At 38.6% G+C, this 24621-nt stretch overlaps 1 protein-coding gene across 3 annotated transcripts in view; it reads right to left on the reverse strand.

Moving 5' to 3' along the window:
* ANKRD31 (ankyrin repeat domain 31) overlaps window positions 1–24621 on the reverse strand; it is a 188896-nt gene that overhangs the window by 15865 nt on the left and 148410 nt on the right. For all 3 annotated transcript variants that reach the window (XM_024247336.2, XM_054555637.1, XM_054555638.1), the window contains 3 exons: window positions 15346–15486; window positions 8366–8468; window positions 4672–4743 (listed from right to left, as the gene is read on the reverse strand). In XM_024247336.2, the coding sequence (XP_024103104.2) occupies window positions 4672–4743; window positions 8366–8468; window positions 15346–15486 (316 nt within the window). The remainder of the gene's footprint in view (window positions 1–4671; window positions 4744–8365; window positions 8469–15345; window positions 15487–24621) is intronic.

Genomic DNA, 24621 nt, shown 5'->3' on the forward strand with positions numbered 1-24621 from the left:
CCCAAGAGTAGTTGATACATGAGGTTCACTTTTAAGTCTAAAATTTTTGAACTCAGTCTTCCTGGACTTGTTCTTACATACTAAGCACTCTATATCTCATTAGGGTTATGGAATGAAACATTGCTTACTCTGAATATATATATATATTTATTCTAATGAGATATTTTTCCTCATGACACTTTGACACCAAATGTGTGGATTTTTTTCCTCACAGTAACTGCTGGTCCAACCAATCAATTGTCCTATAATTCAATTTAATTCTGACACTAATTAACTGTAGTTAACTTCAGATTCCACAGGTTTAAGGGTTCAGTCTCACACAACTGCCCTCACTTGAGACACCAGTTGCAGATATCAGTTACTGGGTTGCCCACAATTCTATCTAACTTGTCTACAAATTAGAGGGTTTCCATAGTGCCTCTACCCCACCCCAAGTTTCAATAATTGGATAGAATGACTCACAAAACTCAGGAAAGCACTTTACTTCTGGTTACTGGTTTATTATAAAAGACACAACTCAGGAACAGCCAAATGGAAGAGATGCATAGGACAAGGAGCATCCATGCGATCTCTGGGCATGCCACTCTCCCAGCACCCTGATGTGTTCACCAACCCAGAAGCTCTCTGAGCCCCATCATTTAGTGGTTTTTAATGGAGGTTTCATTAAGTAGGCATGATTGATTAAATCATTGGTAACTGGTGATTATCTCAATCTTTAGCCCCTCTCTCCTCCTGAGAGGTTGAAGTGTGGAGCTGAAAGTTCCAAGCTTCTAATCAAGGCTTGGTCTTTCTGATGACCAGCCCTCATCCTGATGCTATCTAGGGGCCAGCCAAGAGTTGTCTCATTAGAACAAAAGATGCCTCTATCACTCTTATCACTTGGAAAATTCCAAGAGTTTTAGAAGCCCTGTGGCAGGAATTAGCGACAAAGACCACATATCTTTTTATCATATCACAATTCTGGATCAGAAATATAATTCTAATCAAAAACAAAATGATTAACAATTATCTCAATAGGTAGTAAAAATACATATGCTCTAGTTATATTGGGAAAATATTCTATTATTGTTATTTTAATATAAAGTTCAATGCCTTTTTTAAAAATAAAAGGATCCTAAAAGCCAAATACGGTGATGGAGTATTACATGATTTGCTATTTAAAACTAAATTAATAATTTTTTGTTGTTTTTACCCAGGCTGAAATGCAATCGCGTGACCATAGCTCACTGTAACCTCAAACTCCTGGGCTCAAGTGATTCTCCTGCCTTAGCCTCCCAAGTAGCTAGGACCACAGACATGCCCCACCATGCCCAGCCAATTTTTCCATTTTAAAAATAGAGACTGGGTCTCACTTTGTTGCCCAGGCTGGTCTCAAACTCCTGGCCCCAAGCAGTCCTCCTGCCTCGGTCTCCCAAAGTGCTCAGAACACAGGCATGAGTCACTGCACCTGGCCTAAATTAATAATGTGATATAGATTTACACTGATAAGATTAAAAGCCACCTGAAAAACTACTAAAATCAAGAAATAAACCAGAAGTATAATTATTTAGAAGTTTAAAACTATTTAAGCCCTCATTCTTTGGGGGGGGAATTAAAATCTAATAGGTGGTTTATTAACCTGAATTGAGTCTGAGGTACTTGATTTTATATGTAAAGTGTTCAGGTTTTTTTGTGTATTTGGTTGTACAAAAACGAACCCTGAAATTCTACTAAAAAGAAGTTCTTGGCCGGGCATGGTGGCTCACGCCTGTAATCCCAGCACTTCGGGAGGCCGAGGCGGGCAGATCATGAGGTCAGGAGATCGAGACCATCCTGGCTAACACAGTGAAACCCCATCTCTACTAAAAATACAAAAAATTATCTCGGCCTGGTGGCAGGCGCCTGTAGTCCCAGCTACTTGGGAGGCTGAGACAGGAGGGTGGCATGAACCCGGGAGGCGGGAGGCGGAGGCTGCAGTTAGCCGAGATAGCGCCACTGCACTCTGGCCTGGGCGAAAGAGCGAGACTCTGTCTCAAAAAAAAAAAAAAAAAAAAAAGTTCTTAAATGGTCTAATGTATACAAAATAACGTAGCAGAGGGCCTGGCACATGGCAGACGATCAACAAATATTTAATTTTCTTCTCTTTCTTTTCCTATTGGTAGATATATTAAATACCTTATGAGTTAGGTTAAAAGAGTGTTAATCATGATACCAGAGTGAAAAAAATTATGATTAAAAAAATGAAAAAGAATCGAGAGTGGTAAATAAGAGCTGAAATAAACACCCTATGCACTGTTATCAGGTACCCATCTTCGGGTGTTCAAGGTTTAAAAAGCGCTTAACTACATAAAACAGAAGCACCTGTGGATGTTTGTGTTCTATTATGCATACTTTTACAGAGAAATGACAAAGCATAATAATAGAACTGAAATGAAGAAAACGCTGTCATTAAAGTCATTTATTTACAACAGATTATCAGTAGGACCGTTTTATCAAATGGACCATTTTATTAGGAACAAAAAAATAGTCTATTTTTTTCTGGAAAAGCATGTACTATTTTCAAATGAACAAATGATGTTAAGTCCCCATGAAAGAAAATATAATTAGTAAATTATTATAATGATGGCTTGGGAAATAAAAGACTTCAGGTGATACTTTTATTCTTTTGCTTAGATGAATACACTTAGCTTAACGTGTTTTGAGTATCTTGGTATTATGGTGACAGGAAACACAAATATATAAAATTGGTTTTCCGGGTAAATAATGAAATGTGATCTATCTTAACAGAATTAAAAAAGAAATAACTTTGTCAAAAATATGTCAATACGTCCATACCTAGTGATAACAAATAATGTAGAAATTTGGAAATGCTTATTTTTTTCCCTTCCAGTTTATACTGAAATATCAGTGAGGATTCCCTCAATAACACAGAAGAGGAACTATAGCCAAATAGGCAAAAAGGCGAGAGGCTTGGGAGGAAGTTTTGAAATTTCAAGGGAAAATGCCCCATAGACTCACTCCATTTTAAAACTTAAAAGGACTTATAGAGATCATGGATGGTTCAGAGGTTTCATCAATATTTCATCAGCAGAATTTCATTTTTAAAGGTTTGTGTTTTTATGTTTAAAGTCTTTAATTAGAAAGAACACATACCTTCAAATGTGTTAATATACCACATTTTAACACTCTGGAGTCCATCAATGCATTAACTTGAGTTACCAATTTAATTAGTTTTTGTATACAATTCAGAATAAAGCTTTTCCATCATCTATGATTCACTGAAGGAAGTTGTAAGATGGCAAGATTAAAAATTTTTATCATTTGTCATCATGATTCAGGATTTTCTTGATACCATGTATCCGAAATGATATGTAAACAGATTGGATATTGAGGCTTCTGCTATTTGTTCTACTGAATGTGAACAGATATCCTCTAATTCAATAAGTTTAGGAAATACTGATTAACAAATTTAAATAGAATTCTTTATGATTTCTCATAAAGAGGGAGAGAGAAGAAGAATGAGAGGGAGAATTCGCTTTTAAATTTCTGGCTGAGAAAATGTGAAAGGCCATCACTCTTTTTTTTTTTTTTGAGACAGAGTTTTGCTCTTTGCTCTTGTTGACCAGGCTGGAGTGCAGTGCAGTGGCATGATCTTGGCTTACTGCAACCTCCACCTCTCGGATTCAAGCAATTCTCCTGCCTCAACCTGCCGGGTAGCTGGGATTACAGGCATCTGCTACCATGCCTGGCTAATTTTTTGTATTTTTAGTAGAGATGGGGTTTCATCATGTTGGCCAGGCTGGTCTCGAGCTCCTGACCGCAGGTGATCCACCCGCCTTAGCCTCCCAAAGTGCTGGGATTACAAGCATGAGCCACCGCGCCCGGCCAAGGCCATCCCTCTTATATCCCACAATTAGAAACAGTAAATTCAGGTCTGGGCATGGTGGTGCATGCCTGTAATCCCAGCATTTTGTGAGGCTGAGGTGAGCAGATCACTTGAACTCAGGAGTTCGAGACCAGCCTGGGCAACATGGTGAAACTCCCTGTCTACAAAAAAAAATTAGCTGGGCATGGTGGCGCATGCCTGCACTCCCAGCTACTTAGGAGACTGAGGCAGGAGGATCACTTGAGCCTGGGAGATCGAGGCTGCAATGAGCCGAGATCGTGCCACCACACTCCAGCCTGTGTGACAGAGTGAGATTCTGTCTAAAAAAAAAAGAAAAGAAACAGTAAGTTCAGATAAAGGAGATAGTATTAACTAACCAAAATCCCATTTACCATTTGTTAAATTCTTCACCACAAATTCCATTATAGCCTATAAGATCTAGGTATGTCCACGTCTTAAGACAATCAATCAAAGTAAATCCAGTTTTAAAACAGCAATCTTTTAAATCATGTTCATGCTTTCATTTACTTATTCATTCATTTATTTATTCAATGAGCATTTATTGGAAAGCTATGCTGTGCCAGGCATTGAAGAATATAAGAAGTAAGAGTTCGTAAAAGTTCTCTGAAATCAAAGATCTTCTAAGTCTATCAGGAAATAAAGATGATGTAACCAGCAATTATTTATAATATGGAGTGATATGCATAAATATTTGACCATCTATTTGATCTATTTGCACAATATGTAGAATCTAAACACTTATAAAAGTAAATGGAATTGAATATTTTCTTTTTTTTTTTTTTTACCTTGTCCAAATTTTGTTTTCTCAAACATTGATTTGTTTGGTTCCTGTACTGGGTCATCTAAACAAGCAACTTCTGAAAGTGAAACAAAACGTTAGTAATAATTTTGCTGAATTAGGGGACTGCTCTGGTCAAATCAGGATGATGGTCACCCTACCAATGGGAAATATAAATAGCTCTTTCTTGACATTTTAGGAGAGATGATTTAAAAAATAAAATAATAAACTAAAAATGGCTCTTCCTAGTTCCCCTTATTCCCCAAAAACAGTATTCTAAAAAGTATGGTCATCAAAAAGCATAAGAGAACAGATTGTGTTTGTGACCTGAGGTAGGCTGATGAAAGCCACACAAAATTATTATAATTTTTTAGACTTTCTGGTCTCTACAGTGTCAGAGCCATGATTTCCATGATGATATTTTGATATGCAGAAGAGGGAGAAAGATTCTCTCCTGAGTGTTTTTCTTGTAATAGGGTTAGAGAGTTTTGCATTGTTCTAACTTGCCAGGTCTCTGGGTTTCTGTCAGGTACCACAAAACCAGCTACAGAAGAATTCTAATTAAGGAGATTCAAACAAAATTCCAACAGCAGCCTACAGAATGCCAGCAGGGCCCTGCCTGTAGATTCTTAGGTCCAGACCAAGGTAGCAAGAAGCTGGTTGGCACATTGCTACCTCCATGGTTCTTAAATTAACATTAAAATTTCCTTTTCTTTTTTTTTTTAAGACAGAGTTTCACTCTTGTCACCCAGGCTGGAGTCCAATGGTGCAATAACATAAAAATTTTCTGAAATATCTAATGGAAAGAAAAATCAGGATTTGTGAAAATAAATAAATAACAGGAAACTGTTTATATTACAGGCAACAGAAGTAGCAGTTCAGAACCCATTTCTGATTTCATGCTCACTTAAAAGGGAGCTTGTGTGCCCTCTGAGGAAGGAGATACATATCTAGGGTTGGAAATGCCTGCCTAGAACTAGAATATCTGAGGAACAGATGACCTTCATGATAGAAGGAAATACTTACTGCTCTGCTTCAACTCTTAGGTTAGAAACCAGAAGAAGAAAGCATTTGTTTGGTTTTCCTTCAAGTGTGTTTTTGGGGCAGGTGGTGGGGAGGAGGCAGAGAGAGAGAGAGAGACAGAGAGACAGAGAGAGAGAGAGAGAGAGAGAGAGAGAGAGAAAGGGATGGAGCAACGGGGGCGGAGAGAGAGAGAGGATAGAGTACTTTAGCAATTCCAATTCCACCCTCAGGAATCAAAGTAAAGGGGTGAATATCAAGGACTGTCAAATTATTATCTGCACAAGAAATCAAATACTATTAGTCATCCAAAGTCTATAGTCAGGCTGGCTGTGTAAGAGTCACTTTAAAAAATTCAGGTTACTGGGCCTTACCCCTTGATTTGATTAGGTAGATTAGATAGGTAGTCAGCTTAGGAACCAAAGGCCATGAACCACTACAAGAACTCTTTTCAATTTCTTAAGCCCTTTAACTTCCCCACAGTTATTAATGTTACCTGTTTTAATGTTACCAGTTATTAATGTTATCTGTTTCCCAAAAATGATGAAAAACACTTTTGAGGCTATCTTCAGAAAACTGTGGAGAATGCACCCTATTAATGGAGCCAGTTTTTATGACAGAGGAGGATCCTGAGAAATTAGGGTGTAAAAGTTAGGAAAGGAATGTAGTTTGAATTATTGGGGCTTGTTATAGGAAAGGAACAGTCCCAGGGAGGCCCTGGGTAGGGACTTGGTGATAGAAACCCTGTTTAATTCTTGGCCCTGGTTATCACAGTATCATCATTTTTTGTTTTGTGCCTCCTCTCTTCTGTATTGTCCCCAAATGGTCAAAGACAGGGACACTAGGAAAAAAAAGAGGGGATGCTGTAGCAAAGGAGGGTAATATAACTGTAGTTATGGCTATTTTTCAGAAATGTGTGCTGCCTTTTTCCGGATCATTTCAAAATCTGCTGCTCACTGGTGAAGACTACATTCTCTTTAGTTTTCTCAGGCTAAAGGCTATTCCATTTGATAAAGGGTATTAGTTTACTCTAATAAGCAAAGATTTATTTTAATGCCTATTTTTAGAAAATAAATAAAACTAAATCATGTCTTCAGAAAGAAAAACAACACTCATTTTTTCCCTTTTATATGACACTTAAAAATCTATCCAAAGTAAGTACAGCATAGATTCAGAGAAAGGAATTGTGAGGGATGGGGTCATTTCTTAAATTCTCCTAGAATTAACTAAGGTTAAAAATTGAGTGGTATAAAACAAACAGAAAATAACAAGTGTTGCAGAGATGCAGAAAAACTGGAACCCTTGTACATTGCTGCTGGGAATGTAAAATGATTCAGTTGCTATGGAAAACAGATTCACTGTGCTTCCTACATAGAATTACTATGTAATAAATATTGAGTATCCCTAGTCCAAAATTCTTGGGACCAGAAGTATTTTGGATTTTAGATTTTTTCAAATTTTGGAATATTTGCATATACATGAGATATCTTGGGGATTAGCCCAAGTCTAAACATGAAATTCATTTATGTTTCATATGCACCTATACATAACTCCTGGAGGTAATTTGATCCAATATTTTTAATAATTTTGTACATGAAACAAAGTTTTGACTGTGACTTGTCACATGAGGTCAGGTGTGGAATTTTCCACTTGTACTAGCATGTCAGCACTGAAAAAGTTTCAGATTCTGAGATTTCAGATTTTGGATTTTTGAACTAAGGATGTTCAACCTGTATAATAATTCCACTCCTAGGCACACACCTAAAAGAATTGAAACCAGGTGCTCAAACAAATACACATATGTCTATTCATAGCAGCACTATCTCTAATAGCTAAAAAGGGGAAAGCAGGCCAGGCCAGGCACGGTGGCTCACACCTGTAATCCCTGCACTTTGGGAGGCTGGGGCGGGCAGATCACCTGAGGTCAGGAGTTTGAGACCAGCCTGGCTAACATGGTGAAACCCCGTTTCTACTAAAAATACAAAAAATTAGCCGGGCCTGGTAGTGCACACCTGTAATCCCAGCTACTCGGGAGGCTGAGGCAGAAGAATCACTTGAACCCAGGAGGTAGAGGTTGCAGTGAGCTGAGATCGTGTCACTGCACTCCAGCTTGGGCAACAAGGGCAAAACTCTCGTCTCAAAAAAAAAAAAAAAAGTGGGGGGAAGCACCCTAATGCCCATCAAAGGATGAGTGGACAAATTATGGTATATCCATATAATGGAATATTATTCAGTCACAACAAGGAATGAAGTATGGATACATGCTATGATGTAGATGATCCTCAAAAACATTATACTATGTGAAAGAAGTCAGACAAAAAAGGTCACATATATTGATTTCATTTATATGATATATTCAGAATAAGTAAATCCATACAGACAGATAGCAGACTGGTGGTTTCCAGAAATCGGGGGGAGCAGAGAATGGGAAACAACAGCTGAGTGGGTACAGGGTTTCTTTTTGGGGTGATGAAAGTGTTTTAGAATTATATAGAGGTGGGTGGTTGCATGACATTGTGAATTTACTAAATGCCACTGAATTGTTCACCTTGAAATAGTTAATTATAATGATTGTTAATTTCACATCAATGAGAAAAAAGACAAAATAAAATGAGTGATTTTCCAGTAGGTTTTGGTGTTTTTATCCCACAACGAAGAAATGAGGGTTGTTCTGTACATACCTGGAAGACAAGGTTGATATTGCTGAGGTACTGAGTTTGGTTCTGGAAGTATGGGTGCATCCTCAGAAACATACTTTAAAAGCTCCTTCCCAAGATATGTTACCTGCACATAATTAAGCACAAAATTTACAAATCATACATTCTGTAAGAAGGAAATACACCTATGTCCTGAACATTGTAATTTTTATAAGGTTTTGATTGTTGCATGTTGTGGATTAGCAAGCTTCAATCCATGGCCAAATCCCACCTGCAACCTTCTTGTCTGTAAATAATGTTTTATTGGAAAACAGTGATGCTCATTCATTTACTTAACATCTATGGCTGCTTTCATGCTATAACATAATTGACACAGACCACACATCCATGAAGCCCAAAATATTTACTATGTGACCTTTTACAGAAAAAAATGTGTTGACCCTTGTTGTGTGATATTAATTCACTCACCTATTCACTTATTCAACAACTATTAATCCAGCACCTGCTACTTTATAACTTTAAAATTTTAATGTTACATTCATAAAATTAAGCCATAAAAGTAATGGTACTTTTCAAGAAATCACATATTTAACTGATTAAATTAATAACATTTCAGGTCTAGACATCAATTTTTTCTGGTGGTTTGTGAACTTAGCTATATCATTATCAGTGCAAATGGTCAGAGCTTAGAAATATCTACACACAAAAAGGCAGGGCTGAGGCAGAACTGGTAAATTCTGCCAGAAATGTTCTGGGCCCAAGGGTCTTTGGGTTCTTTACTCTTAGCTTAAGGACAATCTATTAACATACCTCCAGAGGTTAGTTCACTGTGGGAAAAGCATCAAGATTCAACTTGAACATCCCTTCCTCCAGGATGCCTCCCTATAACCTCTAGTTTCAAGTAATGATCCTCCTCTAGGTTCCCAAAGCTTCTTTACTCATATTTCTGTCATGGTACTTACCTCATATAAATGAAATTATGTTTTAATACGTCTGTTTCTATTAAACCATAAGCTCCTTGAGGACAGGGTCTATATCATATTCATTCAAATACCCTCAGCAGTTCACAGAGTGCCTGACGATACTGGATAAAAGACTCTGAAGTCCCGGCTCCTTTTCTTTTCTTTTAATTTTTTTTTGAGACAGTCTCACTCTGTCACCCAGGCTGGAGCACACTGGCATGATCTTGGCTCACTGCAACCTCCACCTCCTGAGTTCAAACAATTCTCATGCCTCAGCCTCCCATGCCTCAGCCTCCCGTGCCTTAGCCTCCCTAGTAGCTGGAATTACAGGTGTGCACCACCGCACCCAGCTAATTTTTGTATTTTTAGTAGATACAGGGTTTTGCCATGTTGGCCAGGGTGGTCTCGAACTCCTGACCTCAAATGATCCACCTGCCTCAGCCTCCCAAAGTGCTGGGATTACGGGTGTGAGCCACCGTGCCTGGCTGTGAAGTCCCAACTCTTAAGCAAGATTCTCAAATTCCCTAAGCTTCAATTTGTGTTTGTAAAAAAAGTGCCTCCAGCTTATTAAATTGTTATGAGGATTAAAAGAGATAATGCAAGAAAAGCATCCGGCATACTGTCTAGCACATTCCGAGTACTCAATAAATGTTAAATTGAACAGAGTGAGAAAGGTCTAGGGGATCTTAAAGGTACAGATACCCTTTGGACTCAATCCTATGACCAAACAAAGCCTGGCAATGAAAATGGAACAGACCTGGCCTACTCAATGTGTCAATCCCTTCTCACTTGCCATAGAAAGTAGAGGAGAGGCCCCTGAATGCCATTTGTCAGTTCTCCAAACAACCAGTTATTGGAAACAGTAGATTTTGTATGTGTTATGCCCTGACAATGTCCAACACATCTCATAAATCCATCAAAGTGCAGGCTCAGTATGTTCTCACCTATATCTCAGACTTTTAAAATATTTTTATTAGTTAGTGCTGGGCAATATAAGGTGACTTACATATTCCACTGCAGGTAATTCAGACAAAGAACACAGTTTTAAGAATATCCACCGAGTTAAAAATCTATTTTCCATTAGGTAGAAGTGATTTATTGAACAGGTTAATGAATAGACCTCAGAATGAACAGACACTAGATCACTTCTAGAAAATGTGCATTTCATATTAGTGTCATGAAAAACCTCCAGTTGGCTAAAGCATAAGGGCAGTCATTACATTTGTGTATGACTCAAACTCTGAATCCTGAACTAAATCTCTCTGGATTCAAATCTAGCTCATATGCCTACTCTGACAGAGGCATGGTAGGAAGAGCTGGAGGCTAAGTTCTTAGGCTCTTGGACAACATAGCCTCCAGTGATTTCAGCAACTTCACTGTCCAAAACCCATTTTGATGAAGGGCAGCTGATAGGATGCCAGATGAGAACACGTAAGAGAGATGGAGCTTAGCGTAAGGCAGGTTCGGTGAGGATACCTGTAGGTTGTTGTGTTCTTGCTTTGCTAAAAGGTAGAACTGGAGGGGTGCTTTGTCCTAAGGCCACTGATGCTTTCCCTGAAGCTCTTACAACACTCCATTATTCCTTAGAAATTAGTCTATGCTGATTCTCCAATATCATACTAGGGAAAAAGTAGGGCGTGTAGAATGTCTGTGTGTGTGTGTGTGTGTGTGTGTGTGTGTGTGTGTGTCTGCATACACACATATGCATGTTTGAGGAAAATAGATGACTCAGCCAGCCAGTATTCTGAAAATGTAGTTAATGAGCGAAGTGAAATTATTAATTAACTTTATTTTGGTAAGGTCTTTGGAAGAAATAAAGTGCAGTATTGTCATTATTAATTGCCATAATAAATATTTCTGTACATCTTATGTACTAATATGCATCAAAAAAGAATGAAACATAACCCACCTTTGCATATACTTCCCTTCTGGGACTCCATTTTATTTGAAAGTATCATCCCATTTTTCATATATCTTCAGAAAAACCATTTGTTGGTATTGACTAATAGAAATCTGTTCGTGGATGGCTGGGCATGGTGTCTCATACCTGTAACCCCAGCACTTTGGGAGGCTGATGTGGGGGGATCCCCTGAGGTCAGGAGTTTGAGACCAGCCTGGTCAACGTGGTGAAACCTCGTCTCTACTAAAAATACAAAAATTAGCCAGGCATGGTGGTGCACGCCTGTAGTCCCAGCTACTTGTGAGGCTGAGGCAGGAGAATCACTTGAACCTACGAGGCAGACGCTGCAGCAAGCCAAGATCAGGCCACTGCACTCCAGCCTGGGCAAGACAGCGAGACTCTGGCTCAAAAAGAAAAAAAAAAAGAAAGAAAGAAAAGAAATCTGTTCATGGATGATCAAATAACTACTTTTATTCCATTGCAAGTTTTAAGAAGTCAATCTTACAAAGTTTCACTGCTCCAAGAGGAGTAGAAGGAGGAAAGAATAATTGCTTTTTATCTCAGAGTGGAAAAAGAGCAAAGAAACCAATAAAAAACTGTAGGTTTTCTTTTAAATTCATTGTAACACAAAATACATTGTGGCTAAGAAAATAAAAACATTTCTCAAATAAAATATCTCTTTAGGAATTCATAATATAAGACAGAAAGTAGTTTAAAAGTGCAAAAACTGCCTTGGAAGAGCTGTTTCTATGGAAATGATGATGCAGGTAAAACTCACCTTCATGGTACCAACCTCCCCATTCCAGACTCTTTTTTCATACTCCCAACACTCTATGTAGCTAGAGGCAAGAGAAAGCCCTTCACATTATTTATATTTTCAGGATCCAAAACTCCTGGATATTCGTATTTTAAAAGAGGTCACATATCTAACCATCTCCTTCTTCTTCTTTCTGTTCTAAAATGTAGCTGAGTAGAAGCTAGGTTCATAGGAGGTTTAGGACACATTGAGAGTGTGAGTAATTGACAGAATAAGGCTGTCGAGATGAACAATTTCCATCAGTTTCTATGCTCCCACCTCAACCTTTCCATATCTTGATATTCCTAATCATGATGGTGAGAGGAGTTGTTCTTGAAAAGTATGTGTGGGGGGTGAGGGGAACCACAGAAAAAAGTGATAACTAAATCCAAAGGAGCGGAAAGAGTGGAAATAAGGATGGAAATTCAGGGAGGCATCCGGATGGGAAGTATGTTTGCAGAAGAGATCTGTCTAGTGTTCCTTGAAGCACTGCCTAAAATAGTAGCCTACTTTTCATCTGCAGTAATTCACTGTTGAGTATTTACAAAAATAAACCATCATTTCCATTCTTATGATTCTTATGATTTTCATCCCGCAACTGTATCACAGAAAGGCATTTTTCCTCTGGAAGTGGGCAATAGTTGCTGCACATGACTAAGGCTTTGCATACATTCATAAAGGTGGCTAGATTGTACCGTGTGCTCTTTTGAGTTCAGAGCAACCTGTTTCTAATGAAAGGAATGTGTGCCTCTCTTGTGCCTTTATAAATACAGAAAAGAATGTACAAAGAATCAGAAGATCAGGTTCTAGTCCTGGTTCTGGCTGACCTTGAGGCTAAATCAGGTCACTTAACCTCCCAAACCTTTGTTTTCACATCCATGAACAGAAATAATAGTTGATCTTCCTGCCTCATAAAGTTGTTGTGTAAAACTGCTTTATAAATCAAACAGTGCTATTCAAGCTCCACAATCGCTACGTTGGAAGGGTCTTTAGATATCACCTAGCACTACTTATTTTATACATAAGAAAGCTGAAGTTCAGAAAGGTGAAATGGCTTGACCTAGATTAATCATTCTTACTGAGGCTGCACATTAGAATTGCCTGGAACGCTTTTTCAAATATTGCCACTTGATCCCCACCTAGATATTAGATCAGAAGTTATGGGCTTGGAGTCTACTAGGCACTAGTGGTTTCTAAAGGCCCTCAAGTGATTCCAATGTGATTGAAAACCATTGCCCAGATAATATAACTTATAAAGAGTGGAACCAGGAACTAGCTTGGTCTGCTGCCTCCCACCCACATATCACTCGGTCACACCAGAATGTTGTCCAACAGCTGGGAGGCTGCAGGACAGAAGTCAGTGATGCCCTCTGTGAGTAAGCATCAGGATTTCCTTGGCAAAGCTGTTCAGCAACTGCTTGGGTTGGAAGTTTGAGTCATCTCTGCACCTACTGGCTCTGTCACTCTGTCAGATACAGGGCAATACTTTGTTTTCTGGCATTCCTTGCCTGACCACCAACCACTCCTGGTCCCATACCACCCCCACCACTCTCAGAACTAGTCAGTAGAAATGTTCACATTTACCCATGTAGCAAAAAGCTCCTTTCCTCAAGAAGTGACTGAATTCAGGAGTTACTCCAAGACAAGAAGAGGCAGAGGTTTCTGTGGTAAACTTTAAAAGACTTTAAAAGAGCCTTTTAAATATTGTAAAGAAAATCACTACGGTAATGTTTCTCAGCTTGGGGTATTTACTAGAAGTACATCAGTGCCCATAGTAATTTTTAAAACTCTGTTTTCATTTGTTTGATAATCTAAAGAAAATAAGCCTGTTTAGATAATCTGTAGGAATATGTTATATCTGATAATTGCCCTACTTTTAGTGCCCACATTTGCATGTGGCTTCACTATCACATAGGTGCTAAACAGTATAACTCTAATTGACATGGCTATGAGAAAATGCTAGAGTCAATGAGATATGTAAATGAGGCATTAGTACAGAGCAAGGGCCCAATGATGTTACAGCCAGCTATTCAAAGGCAGGAAATAACAGTAGTTCTAATGGAGAAACAGAGTGAGCAAATGGAGTCATCACCAGGCACACTGTAGCACAGGCATGTTGAGCTCAAAAGAACCTAAGCTACAGCATTCAGTATGCTATCTGTCCTGTGAGCAAAGATTCAGTTTCAGCAAAACAGTATAATCTATCAAAAGTTTAAGAAACCTTGTAACAAAAAGGGATTTTCATGGGCAAGATGCTGATTACTAACATTTAGATATGAATTAAGAATCCATGGAAAGGATTGGGTAAAGGGGCTAAGACGAACTGAAAGCAGATGGCCTGGTGACTCCAGGAGTGGCAAATAAAAACAAACTTTGGGAAAAAGTCAGACAGACCATATAGCAGATAGAATCCAGAATGTGCTGATGTAAGTGAAGGAACTGAAACAGTGCTGGATACACTTGCCAACGAGGTCTAGGAGACCAGAATGCAGAGTTGGGGCACAGAGTCTGGGACACAGAATATAGACTTTAGGGGCACAACCTGGGTTAAACAAAAAAGTGGAGAGAAAGCTGTGCTTCCTATTACTGGTACACTGAGGTTTACTGTAATAGTTAGTAGCGGTTGAGTGTATCTTCTAGTCTTCGAAACAGTCATGGCAGATGTCTGAAGATTCAGACTTTCCTGAAGAATAATTTTAAGACTGTCCCTGAACTCTGCAGGTGGATGAACACTAGACCTCAAGAATATCAGTCATTACTGGGCTTATAACTCAGAAGGCAGAACTGAGAGGGAGGCTACTAAGTCTAGGAGGTCTAAATGAAAGTAATTCATTTTGAAGGGCTAGCAATTCATGGATAAGGACATGTTCAAACATAAAAATACATGATAATATCTGAGGGTCTTAGGCCTCTTGCCCATTTCTTTTGCATTTAGGAGATTTTGCTTTACTTCATTAGAATAGTAACATATTAACTAAGTTACCAATACACATCAGTGGTTCCAAATTTTCCATACAAAGACCTGAAATCCCTTGGGAGATCAAATGGGAAGATTAAAGGCATGAAGAGTTCTGAGACTAGATAAGGGGTAAGAAAGGGAAAGTGCAGTCAGCTATGCAACCATGCCCATGGGGAATTCTGGCAAGTAGGACTTGTGGGAGAAAGTGATGTGTTCATTCTGTGACATGCATGTAGCATGATATGCATACAGCATATACAGAATGAACACATGAATACAAAACTAGCTTGGAGATCTTTCAGATTTCCTTAAAAAATACTTTCATCATAAAAATGTGTACTTTTCCATTTGAATATGAAGTTAAAGATAAACTTAAGAATGACCCACCTTACTCCAAGCATAATTCCAGGTCACATAACTGTTGCCTCCCAGAAGATCCTTGAGCCAGGTGACTGGGTTTTTATAAATCTGACCACTTTCTACCTTAAGTTTACCATTCAATAAAATACTGGCTTTGTGGGTAGTCTCCTGAAGTGAAAAATAAAACAAAAATTAAGGTCAAAAATAGCTGAAATATGTGAACTTTTGCTTCTGGCTATGACAAAGTAACAGGGACCAGATATACCCTAACACCTGATGTATTTTTGTATATAAATTTAATGTATCTAGAAATGGTCATAAGGGCATGCAGCAAATGATGAACCATCTAGCCAACAAAATCTACAAAAATCGGATTAAAAAGGTGAGAGTCTATGGTATTTGAACGAAGACTGCATCCTCCCTCCCCACTCCCAGCTCTGTGAAGTGGAGACTCCACTCTAGATTGCTGTAGTCAAGACTACAGGGCTCCCTGTTACAGGGCTGTCTTCCTGGGAGGGGCATAACTTCAGCATTTCTCATCCTGCCCCCAGCTACTGTTGCTAAGGCTAAGTTGCCAGCAGCTATAACCAAAGGGTGGAGGCTCCCTTCTCCTGCCCAGCTCTGAGTGGTGAGACAGAGGCTCCACCTTTGGCACAGCACCACGGAGAATGCTGGGATCCCAATCACCCTTGCCTTGGCTTGTAAGGTGGTGGTTTCACATTGGGAGAGGCAAACGGAAAAGACATTAAGCTACTGCCTCCCCTCTACCTAATGCTCAGCTCCTAAAGCAAGGGTATCACTCGAAAAATCACCTTTGTCCCCACCCTCAGCTCCAGGGCCATGGCTCAGGGATTCTGCCTGAGAAGAGAAGCAGGCCTTAAAACAGATAGCTTCTAATCTCCTCCCGAAGGAACTAACTTCATTTGCAACAGAGCATGAAGAAGTTCAAGCTCAAGGGCACTATCAGAAATAGTAGAAGTTGTGGTAAAAGGCAATTGTGAGTAGACTGGTAGATTCATTCGAGATGTAGGCTAAGCTGTAGGCAGGCGAGTTTGCAAGAGACAACTGGGAAAAGAGCTGGCAGGAGCCTTCCTAGGTTCATAATAAACTTCAAACACTGACCTTGGGAACTATCCCTTCAAAGGAGCCCACCTTTGCTTGGATTAGTCTGTAGAGCAATTTGTCCCCCTAGGACATTGTTGAAAACAATAAAACAGTCAATGGGCAATAAGTGGAGCTTAAGAGCCATGGGTGGTCAGGGAGGTCAGGGAAAGAGGTGGCCAAGGCTTTAGTCCCTGAGGCTCAACATTGGAAGTTTAGCACTGAAGTGGGGACTTCACTAAAACAGACTTCACTAAAACAATCTAGCCAGTAATTAAACAAACAAGCAAATAGCAATAAGAAGTCCAAGAGAAGGTGGGGTAGAGTTGCTACAATGCATTGTCTAAAATGTCCAGTTCCAACAAAAAGTTATGAGACATACAAAGAAACAGCAAAGTATGACACAAACACTGGGAAAAAAAACAGACAAGAGAAACTGCCTGTGAGAGTGACCAGACACTGGATTTAACAAAGACTTCAAAATAATCATTATAAATATGTTCAAGGAACTAAAGAAAACCATAATTAAAGACGTTAAGTAAGGAATGATGACAAGGTCACATCAAATAGAGAATATCAATAAAAAAGAAAAATTTATTTAAAAAGAACCAAATAGAAGTTATGGAGTTGGAAAGTAAAATAACTGAAATAAAACATTTACCAAAGAGGCTCAACAGATTTAAACTGGCAAGAGAAAGAATTAGTAAACTTGAAGACATTGATACAGAGTATGCAAGACAAAGAAAAGAGAATAAAAATGAAAATGTCTCAGAGAAATATGGAACACCATTAAGCATACCAATATATGCATAATGAAGGAGAGGAAAAAGAAGCAGAAAAAATATTTGAAGAAATATATGCCTAAAAACTTCCCAAACTGGCCAGGCACGGTGGCTCACTCCTGTAATTCCAGCACGTAGGGAGGCTGAGACAGGCAGGTCACCTGAGGTTGGGAGTTCGAGACCAGCCTGGCCAACATGGTGAAACCCCTGTCTCTACTAAAAATATAAAAATTAGCTGGGCATGGTGGCAAGCTCCTGTAATCCCAGCTACTTGGGAGGCTGAGGCAGGAGAATCGCTTGAACCTGGGAGGTGGAGGTTTCAGTGAACTGAGATTGCACTACTACACTCCAGCCTGGGCAACAAGACCAAAACTGTGTCACAACAACAACAAGAAAAAAAAAAAACTTACCAAACTTACTGAAAAGCATTAATCTACACATTCAGGAGGCTCAATGACTCAAGTAGGATAAATGCAGAGATCCACAGACACATAGTAAAAATATCAAAAGTCATAAGACAAGGAGAAAATATTAAAAGCAGCAGGAGAAAAATAACTCATCACTTACAAGGGAAACTCAAGAAGATTAACAGCTGTGTTATTATCAAACAATGGAGGCCAGAGGCAGTGGAATGACATATTCAAAGTGCACAAAGAAAAAACTATTAACTAAGAATCCTATATCTAGGAAAACGATCTTTTAAAAATGAAGGCAAAATAAAGACATTCCCAGATAAACAAAAACTGAGAGACTGAGAAAATTGGTTGCTAAGAGATCTGCCTTACAAGAAATAATAAAGGAATTCTTCAGGTTGAAAGCCAATTACCCTATAGGCTAATATGAATCCACATGAAAAAACGTACAGTATCAGTAAAGGTAATTATGTATTATAAAAGACAGTATAAATGCATATTTCTTCTCTTTTTGTCTCAACAGATTTTAAAAAGCAATTATAAAAAACAACAGATACAGAAGTTAGTGCTGGGCCTATAACTTATAGAAATGTAATATATTTGCCAACAGTAGCACAAAAGTGGTAGGTGGGAGCAAAGCTTCATTGGGCTAAGGAAATGACTCCACATGGTAACTCAAATCTACAAAAGTAAATGTAACAATCCAGAAAGGATAAATAAGAAGGTAGGTATAACAAAAGCTATAAATATGTATTGCTTTCCTTTCTTCTACCGGCTTCTTTAAAAGTCACAAAATTTTATAAAGTAATAATTATATCAATGTATTGTTGGGTTTATAAATTTATAAACATAATACGTATAACAATAATATCATAAAAAGGAAAAGGAATAATGCTCTACAGAAGTAACATTTCTATATTTTACTGGAATTAAGTTAGTATGAATCTGAAGCTGATTCTGATAAGTGAAAATGTATGTTGAGTCCTAGAGCAGCTACTGCAGGCACAACTCAAAAAATATGATGAAAAAAGTCATTAAAGAAATTAGAATTCTACATTTGAAAATATTCACCGATTGCAAAAGAAAGCAATAAAGGAAGTATAAAGGAACAAAAAGATATGAGGTATATTGAAACAAAAAATAAAATAGAAGACATAAATCCAACAATATTAATAACAATATGAAATGTTAATGGATTAGACAACCTAGTCAAAAGGCAGAGATTATCAGGCTGGACTAAAAAAATAAGACCCAACTATATAATGCATATAGGAGACAGATTTTAGATTCAAAGAGACAAGTAAATGGAAAGTAAGAGGATAGAAAAAGTATATAAACCGCAACCACAAGAAAGCTGGAATGGCTATACAATATCAAACAAACTAGATCTTAAAAGAGAAATTGTTACAAGAGATGATGGGGGACATTTTATAATGCTAAGAGGCTCGATGCATCAGGAAGATATAACAATTATAAACATATATGCACTTAAAACACAAAACAGCATGAAAATACATGAAATAAAAATTAACAGAAATGAAGGGAGAAATAGTTCAACAGTAAAATACTTCAGTATCCCACTTTCAATAACGTATGGTAGTCCCCTTATCTGTAATTTCACTTTCCACGGTCAACAGTGGTTTGAAAATATTAAATAAAAAATTCTTGGCTGGGCATGGTGGCTCACGCCTGTAATCCCAGCACTTTGGGAGGCTGAGGTGGGTGGATCACAAGGTCAAGAGATTGAGACCATCCTGGCTAACACAATGAAACCCCATCTCTACTAAAAATACAAAAAAAAAAAAAATTATCCAGGCGTGGTGGCGGGTGCCTGTAGTCTCAGCTATTCGGGAGGCTGAGGCAGGAGAATGGTGTGAACCCGGCACGCAGAGCTTGCAGTGAGCGGAGATCTCGCTACTGCACTCCAGTCTGGGCCACAGAGCGAGACTCCATCTCAAAAAAAAAAAAAAAAAAATCCTGAAATAATTCACAAGTTTTAAATTGCACAATGTTCTGAGGAGTGTGATGAAATCTCACACTGTCCCACTCTATCCTGCCCAGGATGTGAATCATCCTTTTGTCAAGAGTAATCACACTGCATATGCTACCTGCCCATCAGTCACTTGGTAGAAATCTAGTTATCAGATTGCAAGGCTTGGGTTCGAGTAATCTTTATTTAATAACATCCCAAAACAAAAGAGTAGTGATGCTGACATACTGTTATAATCATTTCTTTTATTATTATTGTTAATCTGTGCCTAATTTATAAATTAAACTTTATCATGGGTATGTATATATAGAAAAAAACAGTATATACAGGGTTCGGGACTATCTGTGGTTTCAGGCTTCCCCTAGGGTTCTTGGAACATAGCTCCTGCATATAAGGGGGCACTACTATATAGACCAAACAGGCAGAAGATCAGTGAGGAAAAAGAAGATTTTAACAAGGCACTATAAACCAATTAGACTTAACAGGCACCTATAGAAATCTTCACCTAACAACAGGAAAATACATATTCTTCTCAATTGCACATGGAACACTCTCCAGAATATGAGTTAAGCCATACAATAAGCCTAAAAATTTTTAAAGAACTGAAATAATTTACATTCCCACCAACAGTGTAAAAGCATTCCTATTTCTCTGCAACCTCGCCAGCACCTGTTATTTCTTGACTTTAATTGTCATTCTGACTAAAATGAGATAGTATCTCATTGTGGTTTTGACTTGCATTTCTCTCATGATCAGTGATGTTGAGCTTTTTTTGGTGTGTTTGTTGGCCACATGAATGTCTTCTTTTGAGAAGTGTTCATGTCCTTTGCTCAATTTTTAATGGGATCATTTGTTTTTTTTCTTGTAGATTTAAGTTCCTTGTAGATTCTGGATTAGACCTTTGTCAGGTGGATAGATTGCAAAATTTTTCTCCCGTTCTGTAGGTTGCCTGTTCGCTCTAATGATAGTTTCTTTTGCTGTGCAGAAGCTCTTTAGTTCAATTAGATCCCATTTGTCAATTTTTGCTTTTGTTGCAATTGCTTGTGGCGATTTCATCATGAAATCTTTACCTGTGCCTATGCCCCAAGTGGTATTGCCTAGATTTTCTTCTAGGGTTTTTACATTTAAGTCTTTAATCCACCTTAAAAAAAATTTTTTTTATTATACTTTAAGTTCTAGGGTACATGTGCACAACGTGCAGTTTTGTTACATACGTATACATGTGCCATGTTGGTGTGCTGCACCCATTAACTCGTCATTTACATTAGGTATATCTCCTAATACTATCCGTCCCCCCTACCCCCACCCCACGACAGGCCCCGGTGTGTGATTTTCTCCACCCTGTGTTCAAGTGTTCTCACTGTTCAATTCCCACCTATGAGTGAGAACATGCGGTGTTTGGTTTTTTGTCCTTGCGAAAGTTTGCTGAGAATGATGGTTTCCAGCTTCATCCATGTCCCTACAAAGGACACGAACTCATCCTTTTTTATGGCTGCATAGTATTCCATGGTGTATATGTGCCACATTTCCTTAATCCAGTCTATCATTGTTGGACATTTGGGTTGGTTCCAAGTCTTTGCTATTGTGAATAGTGCCGCAATAAACATACGTGTGCATGTGTCTTTATAGCAGCATGATTTATAATCCTTTGGGTATATACCCAGTAATGAGATTGCTGGGTCAAATGGTATTTCTAGTTCTAGATCCCTGAGGAATCGCCACATTGACTTCCACAATGGTTGAACTAGTTTACAGTCCCACCAACAGTGTAGAAGTGTTCCTATTTCTCCACATCCTCTCCAGCACATGTTGTTTCCTGACTTTTTAATGATCGCCATTCTAACTGGTGTGAGATGGTATCTCATTGTGGTTTTGATTTTCATTTCTCTGATGGCCAGTGATGATGAGCATTTTTTCATGTGTTTTTTGGCTGCATAAATGTCTTCCTTTGAGAAGTGTCTGTTCATATCCTTCACCTACTTTTTCATGGGGTTGATCTTTTCTGGTAAATTTGTTTAAGTTCTTTGTAGAGTCTGGATATTAGCCCTTTGTCAGATGGGTAGATTGTAAAAATGTTCTCCCATTCTGTAGGTTGCCTGTTCACTCTGATGGTAGTTTCTTTTCCTGTGCAGAAACTCTTTAGTTTAATTAGATCCCATTTGTCAGTTTTGGCTTTTGTTGCCATTGCTTTTCGTGTTTTAGTCATGAAGTCCTTGCCCATGCCTATATCCTGAATGTTATTGCCTAGGTTTTCTTCTAGGGTTTTTATGGTTTTAGGTCTAACATTTAAGTCTTTAATCCATCTTGAATTAATTTTTGTATAAGGTGTAAGGAACGGATCCAGTTTCAGCTTTCTATATATGGCTAGCCAGTTTTCCTAGCACCATTTATTAAATAGGGAATCCTTTCCCCATTTCTTGTTATTGTCACGTTTGTCAAAGATCAGATCGTTGTAGATGTGTGGTATTATTTCTGAGGGCTCTGTTCTGTTCCATTGGTCATCTATATCTCTGTTTTTTCTTTTTTTTTTTTGAGACAGTCTCGCTGTGTCGCCCAGGCTGGAGTGCAGTGGCGCAATCTCGGCTCACTGCAAGCTCTGCTTCCCGAGTAGCTGGGACTACAGGCGCCCGCCACCACGCCCGGCTATTTTTTTTGTATTTTTAGTAGAGATGGGGTTTCACCGTGTTAGCCAGGATAGTCTTGATCTCTTGACCTCGTGATCCACCCATCTCAGCCTCCCAAAGCGCTGGGATTACAGGCGTGAGCCACCGTGCCCGGCCTATATCTCTGTTTTGGTACCAGTACCATGCTGTTTTGGTTACTGTAGCCTTGTCGTATAGTTTGAACTCAGGTAGCATGATGCCTCCAGCTTTGTTCTTTTGGCTTAGGATTGTCTTGGCTATGCCGGCTCTTTTTTGGTTCCATATGAACTTTAAAGTAGTTTTTTCCAATTCTGTGAAGAAAGTCGTTGGTAGCTTGATGGGAATGGCATTGAATCTATAAATTACCTTGGGCAGTATGGCCATTTTCACGATATTGATTCTTCCTATCCGTGAGCATGGAATGTTCTTCCATTTGTTTGTGTCCCCTTTTATTTTGTTGAGCAGTGGTTTGTAGTTCTCCTTGAAGATGTCCTTTACATCCCTTGTAAGTTGGATTCCTAGGTATTTTATTCTCTTGGAAGCAATTGTGAATGGGAGTTCACTCATGATTTGGCTCTCTGTTTGTCTGTTATTGGTGTATAGGAATGCTTGCGATTTTTGCCCATTGATTTTGTATCCTGAGACTTTGCTGAAGTTGCTTATCAGCTTAAGGAGATTTTGGGCTGAGACGATGGGTTTTCTAAATATACAATCATGTCATCTGCAAACAGGGACAATTTGACTTCCTCTTTTCCTAATTGAATACCCTTTATTTCTTTCTCCTGCCTGATTGCCCTGGCCAGAACTTCCAACACTATGTTGAATAGGAGTGGTGAGAGAGGGCATCCCTGTCTTGTGCCAGTTTTCAAAGGGAATGCTTCCAGTTTTTGCCCATTCAGTATGATATTGGCTGTGGGTTTGTCATAAATAGCTCATATTATTTTGAGATACATCCCATCAATACCTAGTTTATTGAGAGTTTTTAGCGTGAAGGGCTGTTGACTTTTGTCACAGGCCTTTTCTGCGTCTATTGAGATAATAATGGGGTTTTTGTCTTTGGTTCTGTTTATATGATGGATTACATTTATTGATTTGTGTATGTTGAACCATCCTTGCATCCCAGGGATCAAGCCCACTTGATCATGGTGGACAAGCTTTTTGTTGTGCTGCCAGATTTGGTTTGCCAGTATTTTATTGAGGATTTTTGCATCAATGTTCATCAGGGATGTTGGTCTAAAATTCTCTTTTTTTGTTGTTTCTCTGCCAGGCTTTGGTATCAGGATGATGCTGGCCTCATCAAATGAGTTAGGGAGGATTCCCTCTTTTTCTATTGATTGGAATAGTTTCAGAAGGAATGATAACAGCTCCTCTTTGTACCTCTGATAGAATTCAGCTGTGAATCTGTCTGGTCCGGGACTTTTTTTGGTTGGTAGGCTATTAATTATTGCCTCAATTTCAGAGCTTTTTATTGGTCTATTCAGGGATTCAAATTCTTCCTGGTTTAGACACATACACCTAGGGGTGTATGTGTCCAGGAATTTATCCATTTCTTCTAGATTTTCTTGTTTATTTGCGTATAGGTGTTCATAGTATTCTCTGATGGTAGTTTGTATTTCTGTGGGTTCGGTGGTGATATAACCTTTATCATTTTTTATTGCATCTATTTGACTCTTCTCTCTTTTATTCTTTATCAGTCTTGCTAGAGGTCTATCAATTTTGTTGATCTTTTCAAAAAACCAACTCCTGGATTCATTGATTTTTTGAATGGTTTTTTGTATCTCTATTTCCTTCAGTTCTGCTCTTATCTTAGTTATTTTTTGACTTCTGCTAGCTTTTGAATGTGTTTGCTCTTGCTTCTTTAGCTCATTTAATTGTGATGTTAGGGTGTCAATTTTAGATCTTTCCTGCTTTCTCTTGTGGGCACTTAGTGCTATAAATTTCCCTCTACACACTCCTTTAAATGTGTCCCAGAGATTCTGGTATGTAGTGTCTTTGTTCTCATTGGTTTCCAAGAACTTCTTTATTTCTGCCTTCATTTTGTTATGTACCCAGCAGTCATTCAGGAGCAGGTTGTTCAGTTTCCATGTAGTTGAGCGGTTTTGAGTGAGTTTCTTAATCCTGAGTTCTAGTTTGATTGCACTGTGGTCTGAGAGACAGTTTGTTATAATTTCCATTCTTTTACATTTGCTGAGGACTGCTTTACTTCCAATTATGTGGTCAATTTTGGAATAAGTGCAACATGGTGCTGAGAAGAATGTATATTCTGTTGATTTGGGGTGGAGAGTTCTGTAGATGTCTATTAGGTCTGCTTGGTGCAGAGCTGAGTTCAATTCCTGCATATCCTTGTTAACTTTCTGTCTTGTTGATCTGTCTAA

This window comes from Pongo abelii, chromosome 4 (genome assembly GCF_028885655.2).
Source record: "Pongo abelii isolate AG06213 chromosome 4, NHGRI_mPonAbe1-v2.0_pri, whole genome shotgun sequence".
Lineage (NCBI taxonomy): Eukaryota > Metazoa > Chordata > Mammalia > Primates > Hominidae > Pongo > Pongo abelii.